Source organism: Naumovozyma castellii, chromosome 8 (assembly GCF_000237345.1).
Source record: "Naumovozyma castellii chromosome 8, complete genome".
Taxonomy (NCBI): domain Eukaryota; kingdom Fungi; phylum Ascomycota; class Saccharomycetes; order Saccharomycetales; family Saccharomycetaceae; genus Naumovozyma; species Naumovozyma castellii.
In genome coordinates this window covers 644,543-669,710 of record NC_016498.1, presented here as the reverse complement: position 1 = coordinate 669,710, position 25,168 = coordinate 644,543, and the positions used below count along the sequence as shown (strand labels likewise).

At 36.9% G+C, this 25,168-nt stretch overlaps 13 protein-coding genes across 13 annotated transcripts; 6 read left to right on the top strand and 7 right to left on the bottom strand.

Moving 5' to 3' along the window:
- Window positions 1–3,606: 3,606 nt before the first annotated feature.
- NCAS0H03510 (uncharacterized protein) lies at window positions 3,607–7,269 on the bottom strand (the record flags this gene model as incomplete). The annotated part of the gene is made up of 1 exon (XM_003677960.1): window positions 3,607–7,269. The coding sequence occupies one exon, from the start codon at window positions 7,267–7,269 to the stop codon at window positions 3,607–3,609; it is 3,663 nt and encodes a 1,220-aa protein (XP_003678008.1).
- Window positions 7,270–7,284: 15 nt separating this feature from the next.
- Window positions 7,285–8,232, bottom strand: NCAS0H03500 (C2HC-type zinc finger protein; the record flags this gene model as incomplete). The annotated part of the gene is made up of 1 exon (XM_003677959.1): window positions 7,285–8,232. One exon carries the CDS (start codon window positions 8,230–8,232, stop codon window positions 7,285–7,287), a length of 948 nt encoding a protein of 315 aa, XP_003678007.1.
- Window positions 8,233–10,607: 2,375 nt separating this feature from the next.
- ORC5 (origin recognition complex subunit 5) lies at window positions 10,608–12,080 on the bottom strand (the record flags this gene model as incomplete). Its single annotated transcript, XM_003677958.1, has 1 exon — window positions 10,608–12,080. One exon carries the CDS (start codon window positions 12,078–12,080, stop codon window positions 10,608–10,610), a length of 1,473 nt encoding a protein of 490 aa, XP_003678006.1.
- A 124-nt stretch (window positions 12,081–12,204) lies between these two features.
- CWC23 (U2-type spliceosomal complex subunit CWC23) lies at window positions 12,205–13,047 on the top strand (the record flags this gene model as incomplete). The annotated part of the gene is made up of 1 exon (XM_003677957.1): window positions 12,205–13,047. One exon carries the CDS (start codon window positions 12,205–12,207, stop codon window positions 13,045–13,047), a length of 843 nt encoding a protein of 280 aa, XP_003678005.1.
- A 73-nt stretch (window positions 13,048–13,120) lies between these two features.
- On the top strand, window positions 13,121–14,125 carry RAM2 (bifunctional protein farnesyltransferase/protein geranylgeranyltransferase; the record flags this gene model as incomplete). Its single annotated transcript, XM_003677956.1, has 1 exon — window positions 13,121–14,125. One exon carries the CDS (start codon window positions 13,121–13,123, stop codon window positions 14,123–14,125), a length of 1,005 nt encoding a protein of 334 aa, XP_003678004.1.
- A 90-nt stretch (window positions 14,126–14,215) lies between these two features.
- Window positions 14,216–14,524, bottom strand: MCO12 (Mco12p; the record flags this gene model as incomplete). Its single annotated transcript, XM_003677955.1, has 1 exon — window positions 14,216–14,524. One exon carries the CDS (start codon window positions 14,522–14,524, stop codon window positions 14,216–14,218), a length of 309 nt encoding a protein of 102 aa, XP_003678003.1.
- Window positions 14,525–14,742: 218 nt separating this feature from the next.
- On the top strand, window positions 14,743–15,726 carry SWD2 (WD-repeat containing protein SWD2; the record flags this gene model as incomplete). The annotated part of the gene is made up of 1 exon (XM_003677954.1): window positions 14,743–15,726. The coding sequence occupies one exon, from the start codon at window positions 14,743–14,745 to the stop codon at window positions 15,724–15,726; it is 984 nt and encodes a 327-aa protein (XP_003678002.1).
- Window positions 15,727–15,770: 44 nt separating this feature from the next.
- On the bottom strand, window positions 15,771–17,816 carry HCS1 (ATP-dependent 5'-3' DNA helicase HCS1; the record flags this gene model as incomplete). Its single annotated transcript, XM_003677953.1, has 1 exon — window positions 15,771–17,816. The coding sequence occupies one exon, from the start codon at window positions 17,814–17,816 to the stop codon at window positions 15,771–15,773; it is 2,046 nt and encodes a 681-aa protein (XP_003678001.1).
- Window positions 17,817–18,052: 236 nt separating this feature from the next.
- Window positions 18,053–18,577, bottom strand: ATP7 (F1F0 ATP synthase subunit d; the record flags this gene model as incomplete). The annotated part of the gene is made up of 1 exon (XM_003677952.1): window positions 18,053–18,577. One exon carries the CDS (start codon window positions 18,575–18,577, stop codon window positions 18,053–18,055), a length of 525 nt encoding a protein of 174 aa, XP_003678000.1.
- A 366-nt stretch (window positions 18,578–18,943) lies between these two features.
- On the top strand, window positions 18,944–21,652 carry PUT3 (Put3p; the record flags this gene model as incomplete). Its single annotated transcript, XM_003677951.1, has 1 exon — window positions 18,944–21,652. One exon carries the CDS (start codon window positions 18,944–18,946, stop codon window positions 21,650–21,652), a length of 2,709 nt encoding a protein of 902 aa, XP_003677999.1.
- Window positions 21,653–21,691: 39 nt separating this feature from the next.
- On the bottom strand, window positions 21,692–22,207 carry ARC19 (Arc19p; the record flags this gene model as incomplete). The annotated part of the gene is made up of 1 exon (XM_003677950.1): window positions 21,692–22,207. One exon carries the CDS (start codon window positions 22,205–22,207, stop codon window positions 21,692–21,694), a length of 516 nt encoding a protein of 171 aa, XP_003677998.1.
- Window positions 22,208–23,232: 1,025 nt separating this feature from the next.
- On the top strand, window positions 23,233–23,970 carry AQY1 (Aqy1p; the record flags this gene model as incomplete). Its single annotated transcript, XM_003677949.1, has 1 exon — window positions 23,233–23,970. The coding sequence occupies one exon, from the start codon at window positions 23,233–23,235 to the stop codon at window positions 23,968–23,970; it is 738 nt and encodes a 245-aa protein (XP_003677997.1).
- A 729-nt stretch (window positions 23,971–24,699) lies between these two features.
- On the top strand, window positions 24,700–25,014 carry NCAS0H03390 (uncharacterized protein; the record flags this gene model as incomplete). Its single annotated transcript, XM_003677948.1, has 1 exon — window positions 24,700–25,014. The coding sequence occupies one exon, from the start codon at window positions 24,700–24,702 to the stop codon at window positions 25,012–25,014; it is 315 nt and encodes a 104-aa protein (XP_003677996.1).
- Between the last annotated feature and the right edge of the window lie 154 nt (window positions 25,015–25,168).

Here is a 25,168-nt window from a genome sequence, read left to right as displayed (position 1 = left end):
CAGTATCATCGATATAAGTAAAAATACCTTTATAATTTTGCGGTATGTCCATATGGTTCATGTTGGTGTTTTGATTACTATCTATCACAGTGACATAAACCTGGCCACTAAAAGAAGAGGGGGGTAAATATGTAACCATGGTCGTTTCACTCCAACATTGAGTTGAAAGCGCGACATTATCACCAAACTTAATAACTTGGTCCTGCTTAAATTTCGAACCCAATAAAGTTATTTCAATACCACCATTTATGGAACCTTGAGAAGGAATAACACGTTGAACAGTAGGTTGATTAATGAATGATGGATGAATAAATTCGGCACTTAGGTTGGAGAACGATGGTGGCTTATTTGTAAGACTATTAGCCTGATTTAGTAATTGTGTGGTTCTATCTACTGAGACTACGTTGTGGTTACCACCATATGGAGTATGTTCCTCCATAGTATATCTCGCTCTCTTTTGAGGAAATGCTGCGTTAGCAGCATCGCCATTCATGAGAGATGAGGAAGTGGATGCTGTGGAATATGCAACATTACCTTCTACCGATTGCATACTAAATTTCCTACCATTATTGTTATTAGTTGTGATGATATTATAATTTGGATTTCTGGGATCAAATTCAGAGCCACCTTCACTCAAAGAGGTAGGAGATGGGAAGAATTGTTTATTGTGTGGTGTGTTTGAAGTGGTTTGGAAAGTATTGTAAGCTCCCGGGGTTGATTGTATGGATATGCTTTTTGGTTGCAGGACTTGTTGAAGCTGAATTTTGTTTTGCTCAGGTGCAGTATCACTGCTGTAATCAGACACTGAATTCGTTTTCCTGCTCTTTGGAGTAGCATTATTGGTTACATTTCCTGTTTCGTGAGCGGATGCACTAGGTTTCTTATCAATAATCATAACAGGTGAAGAAACAGTTTTCGCTACCACTTCTCCTTCAGCATTTCTCAAAATGAATAACAGTTCAAAACCGGAATCAGCTTTATGATGTCTACAATAACATACAACCCTAGTATTTAATTCAAATTCATTAGAATTAACCAGTGGAATCACTTGTTTATTATTGAATATAACTGCACTTCTATTCTCATCATTACACCATAGAATATTATCACAAAGGCCTGACTTCCTTCTTGATGCTCTTCTTTGTTCTCTTTTCACACATCGGTTACAAATCTTAACGGGTTTGTGAGAATTAGCTATCAACGGAAAAACATCTAAATATAATACTTGATTTCGATATTCAGGTTGATAACTCGAAATATCTTTGTCCAGATAAAACTTTTCTTTAGCAATGGTGTTCGTAGATAAATAAATAAATCTCTCCTTAGTGAAGCCAGATAATTTTAATGTTAATTTGATTTGATTTTCCACACGTGATAAAGCAGGCAATCCGAACAAAGTTAATTGAAACGGTAGGTAACTCGGGTTTATACCAATATACCTGTTGGGATCGGTATATGGGGAATGTAACGCTTCCTTTCTTCCGAATTTGAATATCGAATCGATTTCCATGAGCAATTTATCTGTAGGTGTCTTAAGATCGTCCCTCGTACCCTTGCATGATTTTTGCCTTCCATTATCTGTTAAACCTGACGATACAGAGGGGAAAGATTTGGATAATTTCAGATTATTTGATGTTAATGATTCCTGAGTTGCATTTATATTTGGGACCATATGCGTCCCCATCATTACTTGTCCCGTCCCTGACGTAGACTCCATTATTTTAAAATCTATATCGTGCGGTAGGTCCTGGAAAAGTTGTTGTTCATCCTTCATAACCAAATGAGGTGATATGAGATCATAATTTTCAATAGGAGTCGTAGTGGGGTGCGATGTTGTTGTATGTTGAAATTTTGTTGTTTCAAAACTTTTATTTTGAAATGTCAAATCCGAAGTAGCGTTAGCATTCGATATAGTTAGCATATTATCTAATAGCCCTGATTCTAGTATATCAAAGTCATAGTCATTCGTTATATGTTCCTTATCAGAATGTGATAGCTGCAGCAGATCATGCTCGCGCGTTCCCTCAACCGTTGGACTCATTTGGTGTAGTTTATGTGAGTAATTGCTAATCTGGGAGCTAGAATTGATAATCCTATAAATTTGTTCTTAATACTGTTGTTCTAAGTTTGCAGCAGGTTGCTTTGACTTCTCATCTTGTTTAACCCACACTTCGATTGATGGCAATCTCAAAATTGACCCCAACTGTTACCCGGTCAGTATGAAAGGAAAAAAACGTCACAGTTTTATAGTCTATTAAGATGGTAAGCTTAAAATACAGGAGACTCCATTTTTAAGTCATGGTTCCCTGAAATTAGGAATTGGGTTAAAATATATTAATTATTTAAGACGGTCTTAATGGTTCCTAGAAATAAAGTGAAAACCTGTCAACCTGAGACGTGAGTCTCTTCATGAATTGGGATAATTGTGCTTCTAATTATTTCATTTTGGGTACATGTATCCCTGGAAAATTTTAGAAATGGAATGCCATGTAAAATTAATTGAGACAGGCCAGAAATTTAAAACATCCTTTTAGCAGAAACAAAACACCCTTCTTTGAATAACTTAGAGTGTGAACATAGTAATGATGAGAAAATGCAACCAAGTTTCAATGTTGGAGTTTATTTTCATTATTAATTATGCATGACTTCCAACATTAAAAGTTACTATAGACTAGAAAATTTTGTTACCTTAATAGTTTAACATGATGAAAAAATGTTTCAGTACCATCCTTAATATCCTGTCTTCTATCTATCTTCACAATCCTTTAGCTCGTTATAAATTAAGTTCTTTCTAAAACCGACTCAAATTTTCATATCTTCCTGATAATGGGTGTTAAGAGTAATCCTTTAATTCAAAGTATTCTTCGTTATATTACGTAAGTAATATATATTAATATAAATAAATACCCAAAGGGTCCAGCAGTCAAAGACGTCTCAACATGGTAGCTTATATACGTTAGCATATGACATAGTGTCCAATACAATGCAACCCCCTACTTGCATACTAAGTGGTCTGACACGTCCGGTGATCGATCGGATCGTGTCCCTCCGAAGGTGGCCAACCAACGGTTACCCGTATTAGAAGACTTATAACAAACGGTTATGGATACTGTGTAATAACGCTAACATCTTCCACCCCCAAGATTCAGTCGATGTCCGAGGAAGCATGCTTAAAATAATGATAATGATATGATTAAGGACTCAGACGGATCTTCATCAAAAATCACAACTGTGGATGTACATCACGGTGCGGAATTATGGCGGATTCCTGTAGACCAGTCATTGTGCCTCAAGGTACCTATTCTGGAATCCATTAATATATCAAAAATGAGTTCTGGATTCAATTGTCATCATTTAGTAAAACGACAGTGATATTATTGACTTCATCTAATGGTCATCTCCATCATCTTATTCAACTCTGGCAATTAGAAACTCATTTGGACGAAATAGTTGTTTTACAATTATAACGTTAGAAATCCGGAAACAAGCCAACTTATAAATACTTCGTCTACTATTCATTCGTTCTTATTTCCCCTGACTGGAATCCATTAGTTTAAAAATCTCTCGTTGTGGTAATGATATGGGATTTCTCAATTCTTCCACCCCTCAAAATCTGTTGTTACCACGACGTTTACCGATTTTCTTGGCATTCACCCTTGGTCTTCCTGTCCTATTTCTACCGTTTGGTCTAGACATCAACATTTCTCTTCTTCCTGAATCGCAGCAGTATTGTAAAGATTGGCGGCGATTCCTATGTTGTTTCAAATACAACAGATAGTCTTCTGGAACCTTCTCCTTAACCCATTCCAACGGAATAATGGTTGAGTCCCAATCTTCACAGTCCTTCCACTTAGCTTCCACCAAGGTCTCATTACCTCGTTGCTGCATATCTCCAAACCCACAGATTTCATTGATCCGGGCCCGGATGTCTTCATCGTTGACAGGCGGCACGCGACCATAATCATTCTGTCTTTCATTAAAGGGTTTGAGACTTTTCGCTGGAAATACGTCATGTTTAGTCTTCCCTTTTCTAATAGCAATTCTATAACTACTAGTAGAAACCTGTTCCACAATTTCAAACGGCCCATACCACAGAAATTGGAATTTCTGACCCTTGGTTGGTTTCATATACGCACTGTTATGTATCAGAATTTTATCGCCGACTTTGAAATGTGCTGGAATCATTTTCTTATTTCTTTCAATTGAAATACGTTCCTGTTCGGCTGCTATGGAGCGGATTATATCCTCTCGAATAGCCTCCGAACGCTGTAATATCCTATCCAATTGAGCCTTGAAACTTCTACCTGTTTCTTGTTCGTGACCCAACGGATCTCTCACAGACGGCTGTATAGGATTTAATAGTCCAACAAATCTCGGATGAAAAGCATACGCAGCTAAGAATGGAGTTGCCCTAATTGTGGACTGGTACGAGTTGTTATACCCAAACTCTAACATAGGTAATAATTCATTCCAACTCTGGGGATACTGTTCACACAACGTCCTCATTCTTTCTGAGATTGTCCTATTTAACCTTTCAACTTGGCCATCACCTTGTGGATTATTACTCGTCGTAAAATTCAAGTGTATGCCCAATCGTTGAGCAAATCTATCCCAGACAGCAGAGGTAAATAATTTGTCTCGATCGGAAACAATGCTACGCGGAGCACCATGTAATCTAAAAATTTCACGCATGAAAATATTACAAAGTTCTTCCGTAGTCGTTGTTTTCTTCAACCCAATCATATGTGACATTTTACTCAACCTATCAATAACTACCATGATCGAATCATTACCCGATGTAATATCAGGTTCCATTCCTGACAGAAAATCAATATTGATATCTCTCCAACGATCATCAGAAACTTCCAGCGGGTGATATGTACCAAAAGGTCGTCCAGTTTTGCTTTTCGACTTTTGACATAACTCACAAGTTTTCACATAGTTAATAATAGTTTTCTGCATTCGAGGCCAATGATAGAAAGGAGATATATTCAAAAATGTTCTTAATGCATCACAATGAGCAGAGGCTGGCGAATCATGAGCTAATTTCAATATTTGCCCGCGAATCTCATTATCAGGAATGCACAGTTTATTTTTAGTTCTCGAAGTGAACCCATAATACAACAAACCATCTTTGATTTCATACGTTTTTATAATTGTCCTGAATTCTGGTGGTGTTTCGATTTTCTTCGATAATACCTCATAGATTATTTTAAAATCATTGTCTGTTGCATAACCTTGTTTAATGGTATCCAGCAACTCTGGAGTAATAGCATTAAACGTTGTTATTACATTCGAAGTTTGTAACGTCCACAGCTTGGCATCAATTGTCTTTGCCATTTCCACTGTGTCGGAACAAGTAGTATTCTTGAGATCTGGCCTTCTGGACAATCCATCAGCTCTATTATGTTCACCAGGAATATAAACGATCTCAAAATCATACTCAGCAAATGTGTCTAACCATCTGGCAATCTTCGGAGAAGTATCTTTCTTAGAATGTAAGAACTTCAAAGATTCATGATCTGTGTGTAGAACAAAATGTTTTCCTTTCAAATAATGTGACCAATGTTCTAAAGCCAATCGAATTGCATACCCTTCTTTTTCACGAACAGGCCAATTCAATTGCGCACCATGTAACTTAGCACTCATATATGCAACAACACCTTCTACATTTCCCTGATCATTTACCAGTTCCAAGGTAGCACCCACTGCGTAATCCGAGGCATCTGTAGTTACTACAATACCTTTAGATTCATCAAACGGCAACAATACTGGAGCCGAAGTCAATTTACTTTTCAAGGTCTGAAATGCACGATCACAATCGTCATCCCACGATCTTTTCTTGTTACTATATTCATATAGCGGATTGGCAACGCCCGAAAAGTCTTCAACGAATTTTCTATAAAATCCTGCGAGACCTAAGAAACTAGCAGCATCCTTGGGTTTCTGGGGTTTAGGCCAGTCTACCATAGCTTTCACTTTCTTATCGTCCACATGAATTCCATCTTTATCAATTGTATGACCTAAGAAGTGTACTTTATCCAAATAGAAATGACACTTACTTTTCTTTGCGTACAATTGAGCTTTTTGAAGACGATTCAGCACTAATCCTAAATGCATGGTATGTTCTTTTTGATCTTTAGAGAATATCAAAATATCATCCAAATAAACGATCACGAACTTTCCAATATAACCTTTTAAGGTTTCATTCATTAGCCTTTGAAACGTTGAAGGTGCATTAGTTAACCCAAATGGCATAACTTTCCAAATATACTGCCCTTCATGCGTTACAAATGCAGTCTTATACTGATCCTTGGGTTCCACTTCGACTTGGTGGTAACCACTTACAAGATCCAATTGACTAAACACGGAAGCGCCTGATAACATATCAAATAAGTCATCAATCCTCGGTAAAGGAAACTTACTTTTAACTGTTACCTCATTTAACCCTCTGAAATCACAACAAAGTCTTTTGGATCCATCTTTCTTGATAACAAATAGTACTGGTGCAGCAAAAGGAGAGTTACCAACTTCAATTCTGCCAGCTGCTAAAAGTTCTTGTAGTTGTCGTTCCAGTTCTTTCCTTTCGCTAAAGCTCATACGATATGCTCTTCTAGCTACTGGGCTACTTCCTGGTAATAACTCAATATGATGTTTTATGATCCTATTCGGAGTGGGTAAATTTGGTAATTCATCAACAATAACTTTTCCAAATTTCTTTAGTAATTGTTGAGTCAATTCAGATGATACATCTTTTCTGATCGTACCACCTGCCGAAACCCAAAATAAATGAGCTTCAGTAGTTTTCTTTGTTAACAATCTACGTGCTTTCAACGCACTAATCATTTTAATTTGATCATCTATTGTAACAAGTTTAACTTTTCTATTAATGATTGGCATGGCAATATCTTTAAACTCTTCCTTAAATGGTACACCTAAAATACAGTCCACTTGTAACCAATCTGCAACAAATGCATGTATGATCACTGGTTCTGATTCTATGATACATTCAAGAGCGACGTAGCTATCTACATCCATTTTTGTCTGGTTGGCATTATAAACATTAATTCTATGCTTTAAAGTAAATAGTCTATATGTATTAGCCTCTAATCTATCGAACATTTCAGCTGAAATGAAATTTGCTGTTGACCCTGTGTCCACTATAGCCTTACAGTCTTCATTTCCAACTTGTATAATAGTAGTCGGTGAAGCTCCAAACATTTCCAAACTAGGAACTTTAATATAGCATAAATGAGCATAACGAGACATTTTATCCACATCAAGTTATTGCTTATTGGTGTCAGCCTTGACCTTTTTCTTGTCTTGGTTCTTATTAGGACACTCATTTTTCTTATGACCCGTCTCTCCACAACCAAAGCAAGTAATCTTTACATTCTTAGCACCACCAAGTTTCATCTTCTTATGATTCTTGGGGTAACTGTCGGAATTCGCACTTCTTTTCGACGCTGCCTCACGACTTCTCCATGTCTCCTGAATTCTAGCCATGGTCTGTGTATAATTCAAGTTTAAAGCTCGAATTTGATCAGCCATTGCTTGGTCCTCACGACCTAATTTACCTAACATGAGAGTTCGTGCAATATCTTCACTAAGCAAGCTTGGAATTAGGTTACGGAGGTGTGCCTCCAACGTTTCCACAGCTTTGGAAGATTTAGGTCTTAAGAATAAAAAATCCTGAACTTGGACATCAATCGCATTTGCGTTGGTATATTTGTCCGCCATCAGCTTGATGAAGTCGTCAAGAGTTTGCTTCGACATATCTACCTTATCCTCTTTTTCCTTGATTTGACAAGACCACGTGAAATATCCCATCGCCGACCCTGTTAAGGATGTGCGAACTAAACTTCTAGCATCTTGACCAGTCCAAGGAAGGACACCAGCCGCACTGATCAACTCATTGCGCCATGTATCAAAAGGAAAAGTAGTCATAGTTGCACTATCAAACTTGGTTTCCCAATTCTTGACACTATCCATAGCTTTTTTACGATCTCTAGCCATTTGTTCATTGTCACCGTTCACATAATCAGCCTTTGAGCCGTCTGCTTTGGGAACTACTGTTGAAGCCTTGTCTGATTTAGCTAACTTAGCATCTAGTTCAGCAATACGCTTTTCAAGTTGTCCCATAGTAGAGGTCAACCTCTCCATTGTTAGAGGCGAAACAGTAGCAGTCTTATCCTGCGACACTGTATTCTGTTCAGTCGCAACAACATCCATGTCAACATCTTGATCAGAAGTGTCGACACCATCTGTCACAGCAACTTCAACGGCACGGTCTTCTTGAACTTGGTCTGGAGACGCAGCGACACTGTTTTATTCTCTTCTGTAGTCATTTGAAGGAATGTTTTTGCCAATACTTGAAAAAAAAAATTCTCGAACTTAAGCGGTTCTACCAAATGTTAAGAGTAATCCTTTAATTCAAAGTATTCTTCGTTATATTACGTAAGTAATATATATTAATATAAATAAATACCCAAAGGGTCCAGCAGTCAAAGACGTCTCAACATGGTAGCTTATATACGTTAGCATATGACATAGTGTCCAATACAATGCAACCCCCTACTTGCATACTAAGTGGTCTGACACGTCCGGTGATCGATCGGATCGTGTCCCTCCGAAGGTGGCCAACCAACGGTTACCCGTATTAGAAGACTTATAACAAACGGTTATGGATACTGTGTAATAACGCTAACACGAAGAATACTTTGAATTAAAGGATTACTCTTAACAAATAAGTTATTTTCACCAATAAAACAAAACCAAAGACTTCTAACATAAACCTCTCTGAACTTTTGAATAAACTGAAACATAATATTAAATTCCAAGAAAAAAAGGCAATATTTATTTGCTGCAACACCTCACTCCTGCTCAAACCACAATTTGGTTCCTTCCTCTTTGGGGAAGCTCATTATTTACAAAAGTTCCAAGATGGAGCTTTAAATCATTTTTGTTTTCAATGCCGATGGAATTTGCTAAAATGGAATTTCTTCCCTTTTGAAGAAAAGTCAAACAAGGCCCTTTTTTTTTTTACAGTAGAAAACAATTAATTAGTTATCTTTAACGGGAGATATCAACAATTCAGGGATACGAATTCCAAAATGTTCAATACCCTTTTTGAGGGATAATTATTAGTTTCAGTTTGCTAATGTTTTTATTCAGAGCTTCAATTTTCAGTTGCCACCTTTCTTTTAGTTATGACCTCATTGATTGGTAGCAAAGAACTCTTGAGTTTTTTAAAGTCCCCTTTAATGATTTCGGTGTTTAACATCTTGTACAGTGAATCAGGTGGATTTGTGAAACTCTTCAAATTACCCTCGTTTTTTCGATAAATTGTGGCTATTCTCCGTTAAAAAAAACTTTTAATTGCTTCTCACTGTAAATAAGAATGGTTGTTTCTGATTTTTCTTTAGGCAGGATGTGAGACAATTTTAAGAAATCTCACTGATCTCGGTTAAACTAATCCTTAGGTTTATTTTGGACCCTTTGTAAACAATACACATATCCAAAGGGAAGAGCACCAGGTTGTGAGTTGAAGAAAAGTATGGGGTGGCAACAAAAAAATAATGCCTCTATCTCTATGAATGTAATTTTGTGTGTCACTTTATCTAAAAGTTGGGAAAGTTGTAGATTAGAAGTCCTTGTTTTTGCTCCATTGGTGGAATTAACTTCCTTGATTTCCATTTCCATCCTTTCCTATGATTGTTCGATCTTATACAGTCTGTTTAAACTTACGTTCGAGAAGAGTTCAAGGGGTAAAAAACCCTTTATCGGGAAGATTTATATTTTGTGTTTGTGTCCTATTAACATTCAAATTTAAGGTATACGTTAATTTTGGTGCGGCGCACTCTCCGGGTAATAATACTGTCGTTTAAAGATAATAATGTGTCTGACTTTTGCAAATACATGTTACCTACTTCAAACTACATTGTAATAAACAATTCGTAGGAGGTTTCTTTCTTTAATGTAGCAGTTGAATCCATTAAATTTTGTTGGAAATATATCGTTCTCTACAGACGTTTCTATATTGGACTTTGTGTTTTTCATCAGAAAATGTATTTGTTAAAACTGTGGTTCTTTCCAATTGAATGACTATACAACTTTATATTATTGTTTGGGTGGGTGTCGATATTTAACAACTATTTTAAGCTCAAGACGTTAATTTCCACTTGATTAATATTGAAATTGTCTATTGTTAAATCACGACTATCACCTAAATAATATATTGTCGAACCAGTATGGGTGGTTTTTAGTTTTGGTCCTTCATTGGGAGCCTCATTAACCGAAACATTTGCCAAGCAACTTTCATACTCCAAAATAGATTCAGACCATACTATATAGACTAAATTCAAAGAAGAAAAAATATAGTTGAGTAATTCAGATGGTCTGAGACAGAGTAACTTAGCCAATTGTTCTGACAGGGGATCCAAAAATTATTTACCACTAGCTGATGCAAGACTTTTGTCCACGTTAAAAGAAATAGAGACGATTGAAGATAATCGTATCCACCATTAAGGTTACAATCGCTTTTACTAATAATATATATATATATATATATATGCTTTTTGTTTGAATTCAGTCCATATTTACATCACTTACTCATGAACGGCGTTGAAATACTGTCCTATATCGAAATCTAACGAATTAGAAATTTCCTCGATGATCTCCCAAGGGACGTTTACTTTCCATTTCACTTTATAGTTCAGAAAATCGATATTCTTCGCTGTGGTTGTTGCAATTAATTTCAAGGAATGTAGCTCAGCCAAATTTTGAAATACTTCCACGTTAGCTCTCATAAGATTATCTTCTCCCAAAGACGCCAATGACCCGCTCACAGTCTCTAATTCTTTCGGATAAATAGCTTGAAATATTGCTAGGAGCCGTTCCAAATGAAATAATGAGGCTTGCAGGTATCTTGGATTGATTTCTTGCTTCTTTCTACGCCCTGAGCCACCCCTACCTCGTGTTATATTTGTCTTTCTCGAAAATATATTTCTATCGTATTTCTGTCCCAAATAAGAACAAATATAAGCGGCCATTAACAGGTATTTGGACATGATGGATAAATCGTAAGTTTGCTCTTTCCTTTCATTTATAGTAAATTCCTCTTCTTGATCATCATCACATAATGATTCATCGGTAGAAATGAAAAGTTTCACTGAGGCTCTGTATAGTTGTATTGGATTCATAATTGTCCTTTCATTCATATATGAGATGTATTGTTCCCATTTGGAATCTATTAGATCATTCAATGCAGAAATATCGTTCCCTGTGTATGAATGGAAAGATTGAGTTATTAGTTGGATAAAATTGGCCATTATATTAAATTGCTCATCATCATTAATATCTAAATCTTTTAGTGCCATTTGGAATGGTTTAGCGTTCATTAATTCTTTACCTCTGGATAATAATAATATTTCCAAAATTTCATTCTGATCATATCTTGGGAAAGTAATGGTGGGAATCATGTATGTAGCGTATTTGGATAAAAAGGATTCATCCTCTATCAAATAAATAAATTTCAACTGAACCTTTGAGTCCTGTGATAATAATTCGTGTAATTTAAGGAAATTTACCAATAATATTAAATCAAGGTCAAAAAGTGTATCAAATCCATCCAACGTAATAAACAGATTTGTCGTTTCTTGAATATGTTCGTTATATTGATTTAAAATAAAATGTAAGGCCTTCACAAACTGATAGAGCTCTTCAACTTCCATAGGATCAAACTGGTTGACATGGATTGATGGGTACCTTGACTTCAATATTTTTTGTACCAGTCTCGTCACAGCTTGCAGGAGAGGTCTCCAAGAAACCAATTCGATAGGGTATACCCATACATTCAATGCGTTTGGATGATAGTGTTCGAAGAATTTTCTTATTGTGAAGGCCTTCCCCGATCCATTACAACCTTGAAGGACTAAATTACTTGCCGTTGTGCTTGGATCATCCGTTATAAATGCATTCAGAAGGTTTAATTGCGATTCACGGAACAATAACCCTGGAACTTGAGCCATTTTTTGTCTGGTGCTGTTGTCTTCTATTCTTTTTATATTTACAACAATCATACCAATCTGATTTGAATGAAAAATTTACGCGCCATTGAAGTAAAATGTAAATATAAGGAAGAGTTAGTCTTTTTCCATCAAATTTTTGTATTGTAAAAACACCTTACAAGAGGTAATTGTCTAGATGTCAACTGAATTTGATCAGATTATAAAGGATGGGGTCAACTTATATTCAGTATTAGAAATTCCTACAGAGCCAAGAGCGAAAGAACTCTCTAAGATTTTGCCCACTGATATCAAGAAAAGATATAGAACGTTGGCATTGAAGTATCATCCCGATAAACACCCAAATGAGCCAGAAATTGTTCACAAATTTTACCAGTTATCTGTTGCCACTCATATACTTACCAATGAAGCGTTGAAGAAACGATATGATACGTGGTTGATTAGACATTCGGAGACTTTACTGAAAAGAGATAATAAAGAACGTAAAGAGTTGATCGAAAAGTTAAATGAAAAGGAGAAACTAAATGAAAGGAAGAACCAATATGATTTAAATGATATTCAAAGGTATGGTGAGACGTTGAGGAAGTTAAAATATTTTCAACTACCGTATGGTGATTGGAAGCATCTTGAGATGAACTTCAAAGCTACAAAAGAAGCACAAGACAAGCAACCATCTAAGATAAAACACAAATTTTATAATTCATCTACGCTCAAAGTTTATCTGACATTGAATGAATTGACTATTCCCGAATTGAAAGAGTATTTCAAACGTGCTTTCCAGGTGGATTCAATATACGATTTGTACGCTTCTTCCAGAAACAACGGATACTACAAGGAAGAGGGTGAGATGGTAATGTACGTGGTGTTTGATTCACCATTGATCTCCAAGAAGGTGCTGGATGCCTGGAATAGCAATGACGGTGCAAATAGAGAGGATAAGACTAACAATATTAAAATGCTGCAAGTTACCCCGCTTATTAGGGTTTCCTTGTATAACCCTAGGGCTGGTGACGATCGTTAGGGTTGTGTTTCACATCTGAAACGTTTGCATTAAAGACTTCCATATTTCATTTATAAGAACAGCTAAGCAATGGATGAGCCCTTGGATATCTTGCACACTCGACAAGGACAAGCCCGACATGCCATTCAACATAGAGGACTATAAGGATATCGAACCTTTACCCATAACGACGGGGTTGCCCGATGAATTGTGTGAAATTATGTATACGGATAATTATAAACAGATCATGGGTATAGCTCGTGCCTTGGTGCAAAAAAAGGAATATTCTGCAAGAGCCTTGCAATTGACCTCTGAGGTCATTGGTATGGCACCTGCATTTTATACCATTTGGAACTACCGTTATGACATTGTCAAATGGCAAATGGAAACACATTCTAATGTACCAGAACTATTGAACAACGAATTGAGTTGGTTGGATGAAATCACTTTGAATAATCCAAAGAATTATCAGATTTGGTCGTATAGACAATCAATTCTAAAAATACATCCTTCCCCATCTTTCAAATTGGAGTTACCAATATTACAAATGATGATCGATGATGATACTAAGAACTATCATGTTTGGTCGTACAGGAAGTGGTGTTTGCTGCTATTCCAAGATTTTTCTAATGAACTAAGCTACACAGACACTTTAATACAAAGAGATGTATATAATAATAGTGCCTGGGCTCATAGGATGTTTGTCTTGAAATCAACTGCTCCATCAGGAAACGACATTAACGATGAAATAAACTATGTCAAGGAAAAGATTGAATTGGTCCCACAAAATATCAGTGTTTGGACATATTTGAGGGGATTGTATGAGTACTTCAGAAAGGATGTTTATGATGAAGAAATTATAAAGTTTGCGGAAACTTTCACCAACAATGTGTTTGATTTAAAAACACTAGAAAACTTACCACCAGTAGAGTCTTCCTATGCCATCGAGTTTTTGTCATTTGTCTACTCCAAGAATGAGGCGACGCAATATAAATCGATTACTGGATATAAGGCCTTGTCTGAAAAATATGATCCTGTGAGAGTTGGACTATGGGACCATAAGATTAAGCGTATCCAACAGGGAAATAGGGCCATTTAATGTGTATTATATAGGATTATATAATAATAACTAAGATTTGTATTATTTTTAATGATATAAGTGAGGAATATAGGCAAATGTGAAAGTTAATCAATTTCTGGGAAGTATGGAGATTCTACTTCTCTCACTTCTTGGAGGATCATCTCTCTTGTAATCCAGGACAACGTCATTAGAAAACCCATCAGCTTCAATTTCTCTTCTAAAACGTTTAGAGTTTTTGACATAACCCAGAAGCCAGTTATAACAATATTCACCCCAATTCATATAACCGTGAAGAATACTGGAAAAGTCGTATGTTTCGTAAGCAAATACTTTCCCCGTATTGTGTCTTACGGCTGCCAGGAGCATGGCTATAAGAGTGGCATCCACCCCATAATGAACTATACTAGACAGTCCCATTTTATATCTTTAGATTTTTCTTTAATCGCTTGTCTTATCTTAATGCTAAGGCTAGAAGGGCTTTAACAATCTTGTAATTCTTGTGCAAAATAGACGCCGCCTGGAAAAATTATAAACGTGTGCATGTAAACTTTTCAATAAAACAACACTTCAACAGAACAATTTGAGGCACACTTCATCCTATCTGGAATATCCCACAAAGAGTCATTGTCTACATCATGCCTCTCTCCATATCCAAGGAAAATCTACAAAAATTTAAGGCAGTTAAATCATTTAAAGTACAGGATAAGGAATTGAGCCCAATCACATCCATAAGCTTCGATGATTATGGTCAATATCTTCTCACAGCATCTGCCAGTGATAACATGCACTTATATGATGCAGTGGGATGTAGGTTTCTGAATACGATAGGGTCCAAGAAGTATGGTTGCCATTCTGCCAAATTTACACATGCTCAAAATGAATGTATTTACTCATCTACAATGAAAAGTTTCGATATAAGACATTTGAACCTAGAGACAAATCAATATTTAAGGTATTTTATAGGACATGATGCTCTTGTAAGTGATATTGAAATGTCACCTTTAAATGACACCTTTTTATCAGCGTCCTACGATGAATCTGTTAGACTTTGGGATTTAAGAGTTTCAAAAGCACAGGCTATTGTTCCAAGTGTGGTACCACATTGCATTGCATATGATCCCAGTGGACTAGTGTTTGCATTAGGAAATCCAGAAAATTTCGAAATTGGTCTGTATAATGTTAGACAGTTGAAAAACGGTCCCTTTTTAACTATGAAAGTAGATCCAAAATTTAGTCAATGGAATAAACTAGAATTTTCCAATGATGGAAAATATTTATTACTGGCTTCATCTGTGGGGAAGCATTTGATATTAGATGCCTTTGATGGATCTCAATTATTTGAACTAACGGGGACAAGAGCATTCCCTCTAAGAGAATTTATGGACTCAGGCTCTGCATGTTTTACTCCAGATGGTCAATTTGTTCTTGGAACTGATTATGAAGGTAGTGTAGCAATATGGTCACATAGTGATTCCATTAGTAATAGAACTTTGAAACCTCAAGCTTCTATCCCGGCAGCACCAAACTCATGTCCCAGGACAATTGCATTTAATCCAAAATATTCCATGTTCGTCACCGCTGATGAAAATGTAGATTTTTATGTATTTGATGAAAATTAACTATATTTTTATAGTCTTATATGCAAATTCTTTAACCTGTATTATTAAAGATCATTAATATCTGTATACCTAATTTCACTATTCGTCTCAGACCACTCTGCCCAATTTTTTAAAAATTTAACACGACTTCTCTCAAGACATTCAATATTTCCTACAACACACAATTGTTTCTTCGGTCTTGTCATTGCCACATTCAGCCTTCTTTCATCTTTTAAGAAACCAACTTCGAACTTGTCATTACTACGAACTAACGATAATATTATTACCTCTTTTTCTCTTCCTTGGAATCCATCCACAGTGGAAATCTCAATCAATGGATAATCTTCTCTAATCAATTTTTTTATTAATGATACCTGCGCACTATATGGAGAGATTATCCCTATAGCCGTTTGTGGTACATTACTCTCTATAAGTTTTATGACATGATGTTTAACTAAAAGTGCCTCATTTTCATTAAACTTGGAAGAAATAATTCCTTCATCCTGTTCAGCAGTTTCTATGTAGTCGTCACCTTGAGTGTCATACCATATTAATGGAACGGTCGTGTCATCATTATTTTCGACCCCTGGTAAATCAGTTAGAACATTAGTGGCCACACTTGCATCTGCCAATAACTTGCCATCGTACATTTCTTGCGATGAAAATTCCATGATATCTTCGTTCATTCTATATTGAACATTTAATAATTGTTTAAAGCTATCCCCATAATGTTTAACAAGTCTATCAAATAAGGTGGTTCCCAAAATGAGTTGGGTTTTTTTATCATCTTCTGTCTTAATTGTTGGTGGCAATTGCTTATTGTCACCGGCAAGAACTAATTTGGAGATATCAGATTTATAATGGGATATTAATGGAATCCAACATTGTGGTTCTAAACTTTGTGATACTTCATCTATAATCAAAGTATCAAATAAGTGTGGGACTTGATCATAAATTCTGCAAAGTTCCCGACTGCTAGAACCATGTAAAGTTGCAACAACGACTTTAGCTTCAAGGATTAAATCATTTACTACTTTCTTTTCCCTCACCCTCAACTCTTTTCTCAATTCTTTAACGTCACGCCATGCTTCCTTTCGATCTTTCCATGACTTTATCTTTTTGATATCGGATATTGTTTTATCAATATCATGATATATATCTTTCACAATTGCGCCTGCATCACCGGATCGACTAAGGATATCCAATGAGTGACTTAAATTTGATTCTAATAATCTGGCAGGATGCCCAATCCTCAACAATAGATTTCCTGGTAATGCTTTACTCAATCTTTCTAAGATTGTATCCACCGATATGTTAGAAGGCCCACACACAAGAACTCTTTGACCCTTGGCGACTAATTGTTGAATTAATTCTATTAAAGTGTAGGTTTTCCCAGTCCCAGGTGGTCCATGGATAATACTAATATCATTTGCCAGTGCAAATTTAATGGCGTCAGTTTGTGATTTATTTAAGTTCGGATTATTGAACGTAATTTTATCAGAATTAGTTTGTTTAATAAAGGGTCTTTCATTCAACAAATATTGTACAATCTTATTATTGGGGACGCCATCAAATTCAGCTAATTTTCTCATTGTTGATTCCATTCTCTTATAAGTAATTGTATTGGTGGTCTTTAGAAGATGTAGACGATTAAATGCATACAACTTGGTGGCTTCTTGTTCTTGAGATTCTTCCAATGTAATTGTAATTTGTTGTTCTGATAATTTCAATACAACACCAGAGCATTGAACATCCTCGGTGACCTCTTCATTATTATCAGTTCCATTATCTTTATTATGTTTGCCATGCTTCTTGGGATTAGCATGTTTCTTATGATGAGATATGGATGGTTTTACTACCACAATATCACCAACTTTAATATCACCTCGACTAATCTCAGAGTCAATTGCTTGATCTGGACCCAATTCTAAGTATAGTTTACCAGCTAGCCCAGTTCTAACATTTTCCAAATTCAAATTGGTAATGGCATAACCGGTTGCTACTAATTTCGGAAGGGGCAAAGTGTTCAATAGTTGAGTTGTGATTTCCACATCCTGATCTCGTTCATGGGAGATACTCTCTAAAAACCTCTCAGCAAGCTCTTTATTCATTGAAGCCTGAGTAGATTACTCTTCCTCTTACCAGCATTCCTCATATTTAAACAAAATCTCGGATTATTTTCATCATTAGGAACAAAAATAAGTTCCAATCGTTACTTGAACCAAGAGTGGTAATACAAGAAACGAACAGACCATTGATGTTAATCGTGAAGCTTTTTTTTTATTAAAGAATGTAATGAATGTATAATATATAACAAGTAAACTAAATGATTTGACACTCGCTCAAATCACATAATGGACATGTCACCAAACTTCTCTTTGTAGCCAGGAACATCCCATTTACCCTTCTTAACCATTTCTTCCACCTTCTCATCGATTTCCGGTTTGGCCTTGACTAAATCATCCACTGTCAATTGATCAAATGGTCTTGCGTTTTCTATATTTTGTAGAGTTTCATCCAAAGACTTCAATTCAGAGGAAACCAACTTCTCAGTCTCTCTTGCATTATCCATAGCGTAATTTTCAAACTTTTCAATGGTTTCCAATTGCTTTGAGATGTTGATAGTGACAGGCTTGTACGATTTGAAATAAGTTTCAATTTTCCATACAATTTCTTGATTCTTCAAAATGGAGCGATAATGTTCAAAATCTACATTTACTGGTTGCTGCTGCAACTCCAACAATTTCCTTCTAGCTTCGTCATTTCTCTTCTTGAAATTAGATAATTGTGTGGCGGTTTGACCTGTTAATTTTAACGACGAGATAACTTTTGCCCAGTCTAACTTGTTCGAGGCTGATCTTGCTAAGGACATTCTGTATTGGGTAGCTATATTCTATTGAGTTAAGTTGCTAGAGAGTTGCTGGGAACCTTTTCACAATTGAATCGACAATGGATGTTTAAGAGCATTTGATTGTCAATAGATGAGGAACTATCGAACTAAGTAAGGGAGCCAATGAAACGAAATTAAAAAATAAATAATATTACCCAGTCGTTAGGGCACGTTTTATAAGATTTAGGGTTTGTTGTATTTTAAATAGGGTTTAGAATAGGGTTTGTGGATTTTTTTTGTTTATAAACAAAAAAGGGACATTGATGAGATGATAAACTGATGATAATAAGAGAATGGGTGAATGTGTTTGTCCAATGACGCTGCTTCCAATATAATTGGCTTGTGGCTATGGATAAGGTGTCACAGAATTTAAGCAACAATGATAAAAATAATACAGAACCCAGCTCGAAGAGGCGTCCAAAGAGTTTGGCATGTATTCTCTGCAGGAAGAGACACATTAAATGCTCTGGTGGTAATCCATGTGCCAGATGCATCAAGCATGACTTAAAATGTGAATACATTGAACCGTCTAAAAAGATAGTCGTGTCCTTGAAATATTTACAACAATTACAAGATTCTCTGGCCAACATGAAACGTGAAAATGTTCGTTTACAATCACTTGTATCGAGATCTAAGACTGGTTCACCATTGCAAGGAAAGGATGATAATGCAACTTTAAAAGATGAAAATACTAATGAAGGTGCTTCTAGAAGACTTCCACTGACTGGATTACTACAAGAATCCAGTCAGATGACCGAATTTAATAATAATACGGTGGAAGATAGACAAAAAACAGGGACAGCTATTACGAAGAAATTAAATACCAATGAGAACGGTAGTACTTCATCGAATATGAAGAAGAATGAAGAAAATGTTGATAATGAAGAAGATGAGACTATTGAATCTACATTTGCTCAAAGAAGTGGGAGACTCGTCGAGACACCAAATGGTCAACTTTATTTTGTTGGATCCTCGTCAATGACTTTATTTGGTCTTGAGATTCAATCAATGGTTTCAAAATATTTATCTGAAAAGAAATTCAAACCTTTACCAGTTAATGATGGTAGAGCGCATATAACGCATACAATTATGAAAGATTTCTCCAATAACCAAAATTTATCATTTTTATCCTCCATTTCTGAGCCTATAGAGAAAATTGAAAAATTAAAAGATGGAACACATGACATTATTCTGGTATTAAATGATGCGGCGGTGTCAAATCATGATCATACGATTAAATGCAAATTACCTTCATATTCTTACTCACTTTTGTTGATTGATACATTTCTTTCTTATAATGATGAATGCTTCTATTTCTTTAATGAGGGGATAATTAAACATAATTTGAAAACTTTTTATGAAACTGATAGAAGATCGTACGATGACAACATTACGGAGGCTATCCTTTGTTGTGAACTTCTTTTAATCTTGGCTCTTGGTGAAATGTATTTAGGAACGGTAAACAATTTAAATGGTAGCAAAAATAATGAGAAGACGAATGATCGTTTTCTAGATGGTTCAAAATTACCAGGATCGGGACTGTTTAAAGAAGCCTCTAAGATTTTCAATTGTCTATTTTCCAGCGAACATCTAGAATGTGTGACGAAAGAAGGTGGTATTGAAGTGTTACTTTTGTATGCATTTTATCTCCAAGTGGCAGATTGTACAGTGGCGTCGTACTTTTATTTTGGACAAGCATTAAGAGCATGTCTAATTCTCGGAATGCATGTAGATGCTCAACGAGATACATTAACTCGATTTGAATTAGAACATCATAGAAGATTATGGTGGACAGTTTACATGTTTGAAAGAATGCTTAGTAGTAAAGCTGGTTTGCCCTTAAGTTTTACTGATAATACCATTTCTACAGAATTACCAGATGATTTTGAAATGAGTTCCCCACCGAAGGGTTGTGAATATTTTATCTTCCCTCAAGCTGAATTTCTTTCCAATTGTGTCAAGATTGTTCAAATCAATGCACATATCCTAAATCAATTGTATCAACGGCAACCTGAATCAAATATATTACCTATCTTACAAAGGATCATAGCCCAATTATTGCAATGGAGAAATGATTTATCTGAATGCTGTCAAGTCGATTTCAATGTTCCCGATCTCAAGATTTCTCGGTTATGTGCCAATTTATTTACAGAGTATTTCCAGGGGATAAATTTAGCCATTCGACCGCTATTGTTCCATTTCCTCTCTTTGCAATTGAAACGGTTTAAAGATGATGATGATTATAATACGTATTTAAATTTACAAAATTATTCCAAATCGATTTCCACATTATTAAATTGTTCCTTACAGGCTTCGGTTAATACGGTCAGATCGTTATGGTACTTGTTAGGTGAGAATAAACTGGCATTGTTTGGATATATGGATAGAGAATATTTGTTCACTTCCTCGTGCACGTTACTTTTGTTTAACGCTACATTTGGTATTCACGAACAAACATCAGAATATCTGGATTATACATTGGAGATATTCACCAAGATGGAAAAACTGGGGAATAATCCTGCCGGATTAAGAAAGACGCAATTGCTCACCATGATGTTAAATCTTGATTTCCACGGGATAATGAAAGATTTAATCTCTAAGCATACAGTGGATGATGATCAGCAAACATTTAGGGAGGAACTATTGCCCGAGGCGGTCAAGAATACCATGAAATATTTTATTAATCCAACACCTGCTCCGGGGGATAATGATAATTATGAAATTAAAGATGATAGTGGTACGCCGTTGAGAAAGAATTCCATTTCCACCACATCATTTTCCAATTTTTTAAACATTCCAACGTATCAGACAGAACCCTTGACGGCGAAGGGTAACGAAGTGATAGAGAATAATGGGAATCAATTGGATCCCACGAATTATGTGGATAATGAAGGTTTACAAGAATTATTGGATAATTTGGATCGTATAAGTAGTAGTGATAACAAACTTTGGGAAGAAATTTCAGGGCAAGCCATGTGGTTAGGAACAGCGATGGATCCAACTGGAGCTGCTGGAACAGAACTTGATGTGAATGATTTTTTAGCCAACTTGCCGTAAATTATATGAAATTTCTTATATCTATTTATATATAGTTATTTAATATACAAATTCGCCCAAATAAGCTTCAGCGGTAAATCTAGCTCTTGCGTTTAAGAACAGTTTAATTTCACTAATTTCCTTATCGACGTCTTCCATGAATTCGATAATGAAATCGATTAATTTATCAGTCTTCATTGATTCTGTGTGTTTATTTGTAATTAAGAAAGAGATACTATAACCTTCAATGGGGACTCTTCTCAAGATGTAAAATGATTCAGCACGTTGTTCTAAGAATCTGGTAAACATGTGAACCAAGATTTGTTCAATTTCATCAGCTTGTTTCACTTTCAAAGACACACGAATGGAATTGACACTTGGTTCAATGAGGACTTGTTCGTGCTCGTTACGAGAGATATGCATTGGTTGTAGTAATAATTCTGCATTTGTGTTGGGGACTTCCACTTCCGGACGGTTATGTCTTTCCACTTCCTGAGATGAGAAATTGGATAGTGTGAGTGCAGCCTCGAGGGAAAAACGCACTGCAGTTAGATATGGACGTAGAGATTGAGACATGGACGGGTTTGCGATTGGTGTTAGGTTCTTTTGAGGTTGTATTATCTAGTTGAACAGTTCGATTATCAGTCTGAATAACTAATTGAACAATTGAATTCATGTTATGGTATGTTAGGGGCGATTTGCTGTGTTACCCGGATAAACCCAAACAAGCCCTAACAAACCCTTAGGGCGAGAAGGGAACTTTCCTATAGTCCGATTAAGTAGATGGTAAGAATGACTAAAGTACTACTAAGTAAGATATATACGAGACGAAGAGACTAAGGGTCCACGTTGGCTGCTCATTCAAGACCGAGTTTACGTACAACGGTTATAGTGGTATCCATCCGAGCGGTAACCCATGCATTCTGTGTGGATGGATATTGTAGGTAAGCAGTATTGCAGTTCTGATGATGGATGATATTAGATGGCTCTCATAACGATGTCAACCTGAACAAGGTCCGGTTACGATGCACCTGGCACACCGACCAATGAGAGGCCCCTGTTTCCTCATAATGGAAGGGAGAAGGAACAGCGACTCCGTTGACAGCAGATGTTAAAAATAGCAAGACTGAGCACTCTCCCCTCGAATTCTGAAGGGACAAGGGATGGATGAGAGCCTTACAGCACTGACTCCAATGGTCGATGGATGGATGTTCCTTCCTTTCCTTCCTTTCCCTGTTCGCTTCATCGACTCCCTGCGAAAACTGAAAAATTTTGTCTGAAAAAAATCGATGTCATGGGCATTCCCGTGAGCTGCGGGTATTGTCTTGGCGAGGGAACCATGAACGATTGCATGGAACAATACTCAAATGAGGCAGAGTCTGTTCTGCGTATATATATGCACCGGATATCGTAGATCCTACTGCCAGCTTCTCTTCCCTTAATCCATCTCTCCTGTTCAAAACCAGACTGGCGAAACCGGCTCTCAAAACGGTCAGAACACCTCCAAGGAATCGCAAACTCCAAGAACTGGTCCAGACACATTGGAACACTCTCGTTTCAACATCGGTAAGGACAGCATCAGAACACATGCTATCGCTGCCATGGGTGAGTTCTGCGGGACATTTATGTTTCTTTGGTGTGCTTACGTCATCTGTAATGTCGCCAACCATGATGTCTCATTGAAGCTAAATACTGAATTCACTACGGTGTCCCATCCAGGCCAAGTCATCTTGATCGCCTTGGGGTTCGGTATGTCTGTTATGTTCTCCGTTTGGTGTTTTGCTGATGTTTCTGGTGGTGCTTTGAACCCAGCCGTCTCTTTGTCTCTAGCTTTGTCCAGAGCCATCACTCCAACAAGATTTATTGTCATGTGGTTGGCTCAAATGACCGCTGGGATGGCTGCCGGTGGTGCCGCAAGTGCAATGACCCCAGGTCCTGTCTTGTTTAATAACGCTTTGGGAATGGGTTGTTCTCCAGCAAGAGGTGTCTTCTTGGAAATGTTCGGTACCGCAGTCCTATGTTTAACTGTGTTGATGACAGCTGTGGAAAAGCGTGCCTCCAGTTTCATGGCCGCATTACCCATCGGGATCTCTTTATTCGTGGCTTTGACTGCTTACACCGGTACTGGTGTCAACCCAGCAAGATCCTTCGGTGCATCATTAGCTAAGAACAGTTTCCCTCGTTACCATTACATCTACTGGATCGGTCCAATGATGGGCAGTGGGTTGGCCTGGAGTGTTTGGCAAATCCTACAATGGTTGGACTACCAAACTTATGTGGAAGCTGAAAAGAATGCTGGTGGTCCAAAGGAAACTAATGAAGTTCGTGATCTAGTTTGATCATTGGCCACTTCCTCTTTGCATTGCACTTTTACATTTTATACCAATTTTTTTTTTCTTGTTGTTCTTTTTTCTCTCTATCGTTTACAATAATTTTTACTCGTTTTATAATAATAATAATACTAATAATACAATCGTTCGTTATTTACTCAGAAGAAAGGACAGAAGCTTAGCTTCAATTCTCGTTTAAAGTTCTTTTAAAAATTATTTAAGTGTATACAATATCTAAATGGTCCCTGCTGGTGAGTCTCATCGAGTCCCTGATGTTTTATATGAATACATCTGTCAACCCTGAGTCTCGTTGTTTGGAAATTATCACAGAATATTCTAAAACGAGAGAGGCCAGGTCGTTGGATAAACCATTGGATAAGCTGTCCTTGAAAAAGGCTCAGCTCACCGAGGAATCGCTTGGACATCGATTTAGCCTCTCGTCTTAGAATACTTAGTAATTATCTCCAAACAAAGCAACTCTAGATTGACAAATGTTTTCCTCCAGCACTGATCTCAAAATGACTGTAATAGCGGTAGCTTCAGCATTGGCACTGGTATTAAAAATAGTCGTGGGAGTCTCTGCTCCCAAAAAGACGCTGGCTGGTCCTCCTGTTACCGCTGGGCTGGCCACCTACGGTATTGAACATGAAAAGAGTGTACCTGCTGCTGGGTACGCCTCCTTGGTCAATGCTGCCTGGCACCACTGGCTGAGTCTTGGTTACGGCTCTCCTGCCGAGGATGGTGAGTCTGATATTGCTAAGAATTCATGTGAGAAAGAATAGTTCCATCAAGGACCTGGCCATGGCCGGCGTCAAGCTCTATGGTAGTAAGTTCGAGTTCAGGAAAGGCCAGTTTGACGTTGCGGTTGAGATGTATCTCTCTGGTTCTCAGGTCATCCCCATCCAGGCCCTCCCAGGCTACGGGAAGACGGCTCTGTTCCAGCTTCCTCTGATGGCTGTCTCTCTTTGTGATCAGCCTGTGGTCTCTTTTGTCTTTGTTCCATATGTCTGTCTGGTATCCAATATGAATTACGGTTCTCTTCCTCTGGTTTAAATTGTGGTTTTGTCAAGGATTTGTTTGCTGGTGGTCCCACTGTTGCAGAAAGCCATCTTTTTTGTGACGTTTACGTTGGTACTTTTAACGATCTAGGCTCTGCCTAACTTTATCAATCTGGTCAATACTGGTATAATGTGTTTGAGCAGGTGAT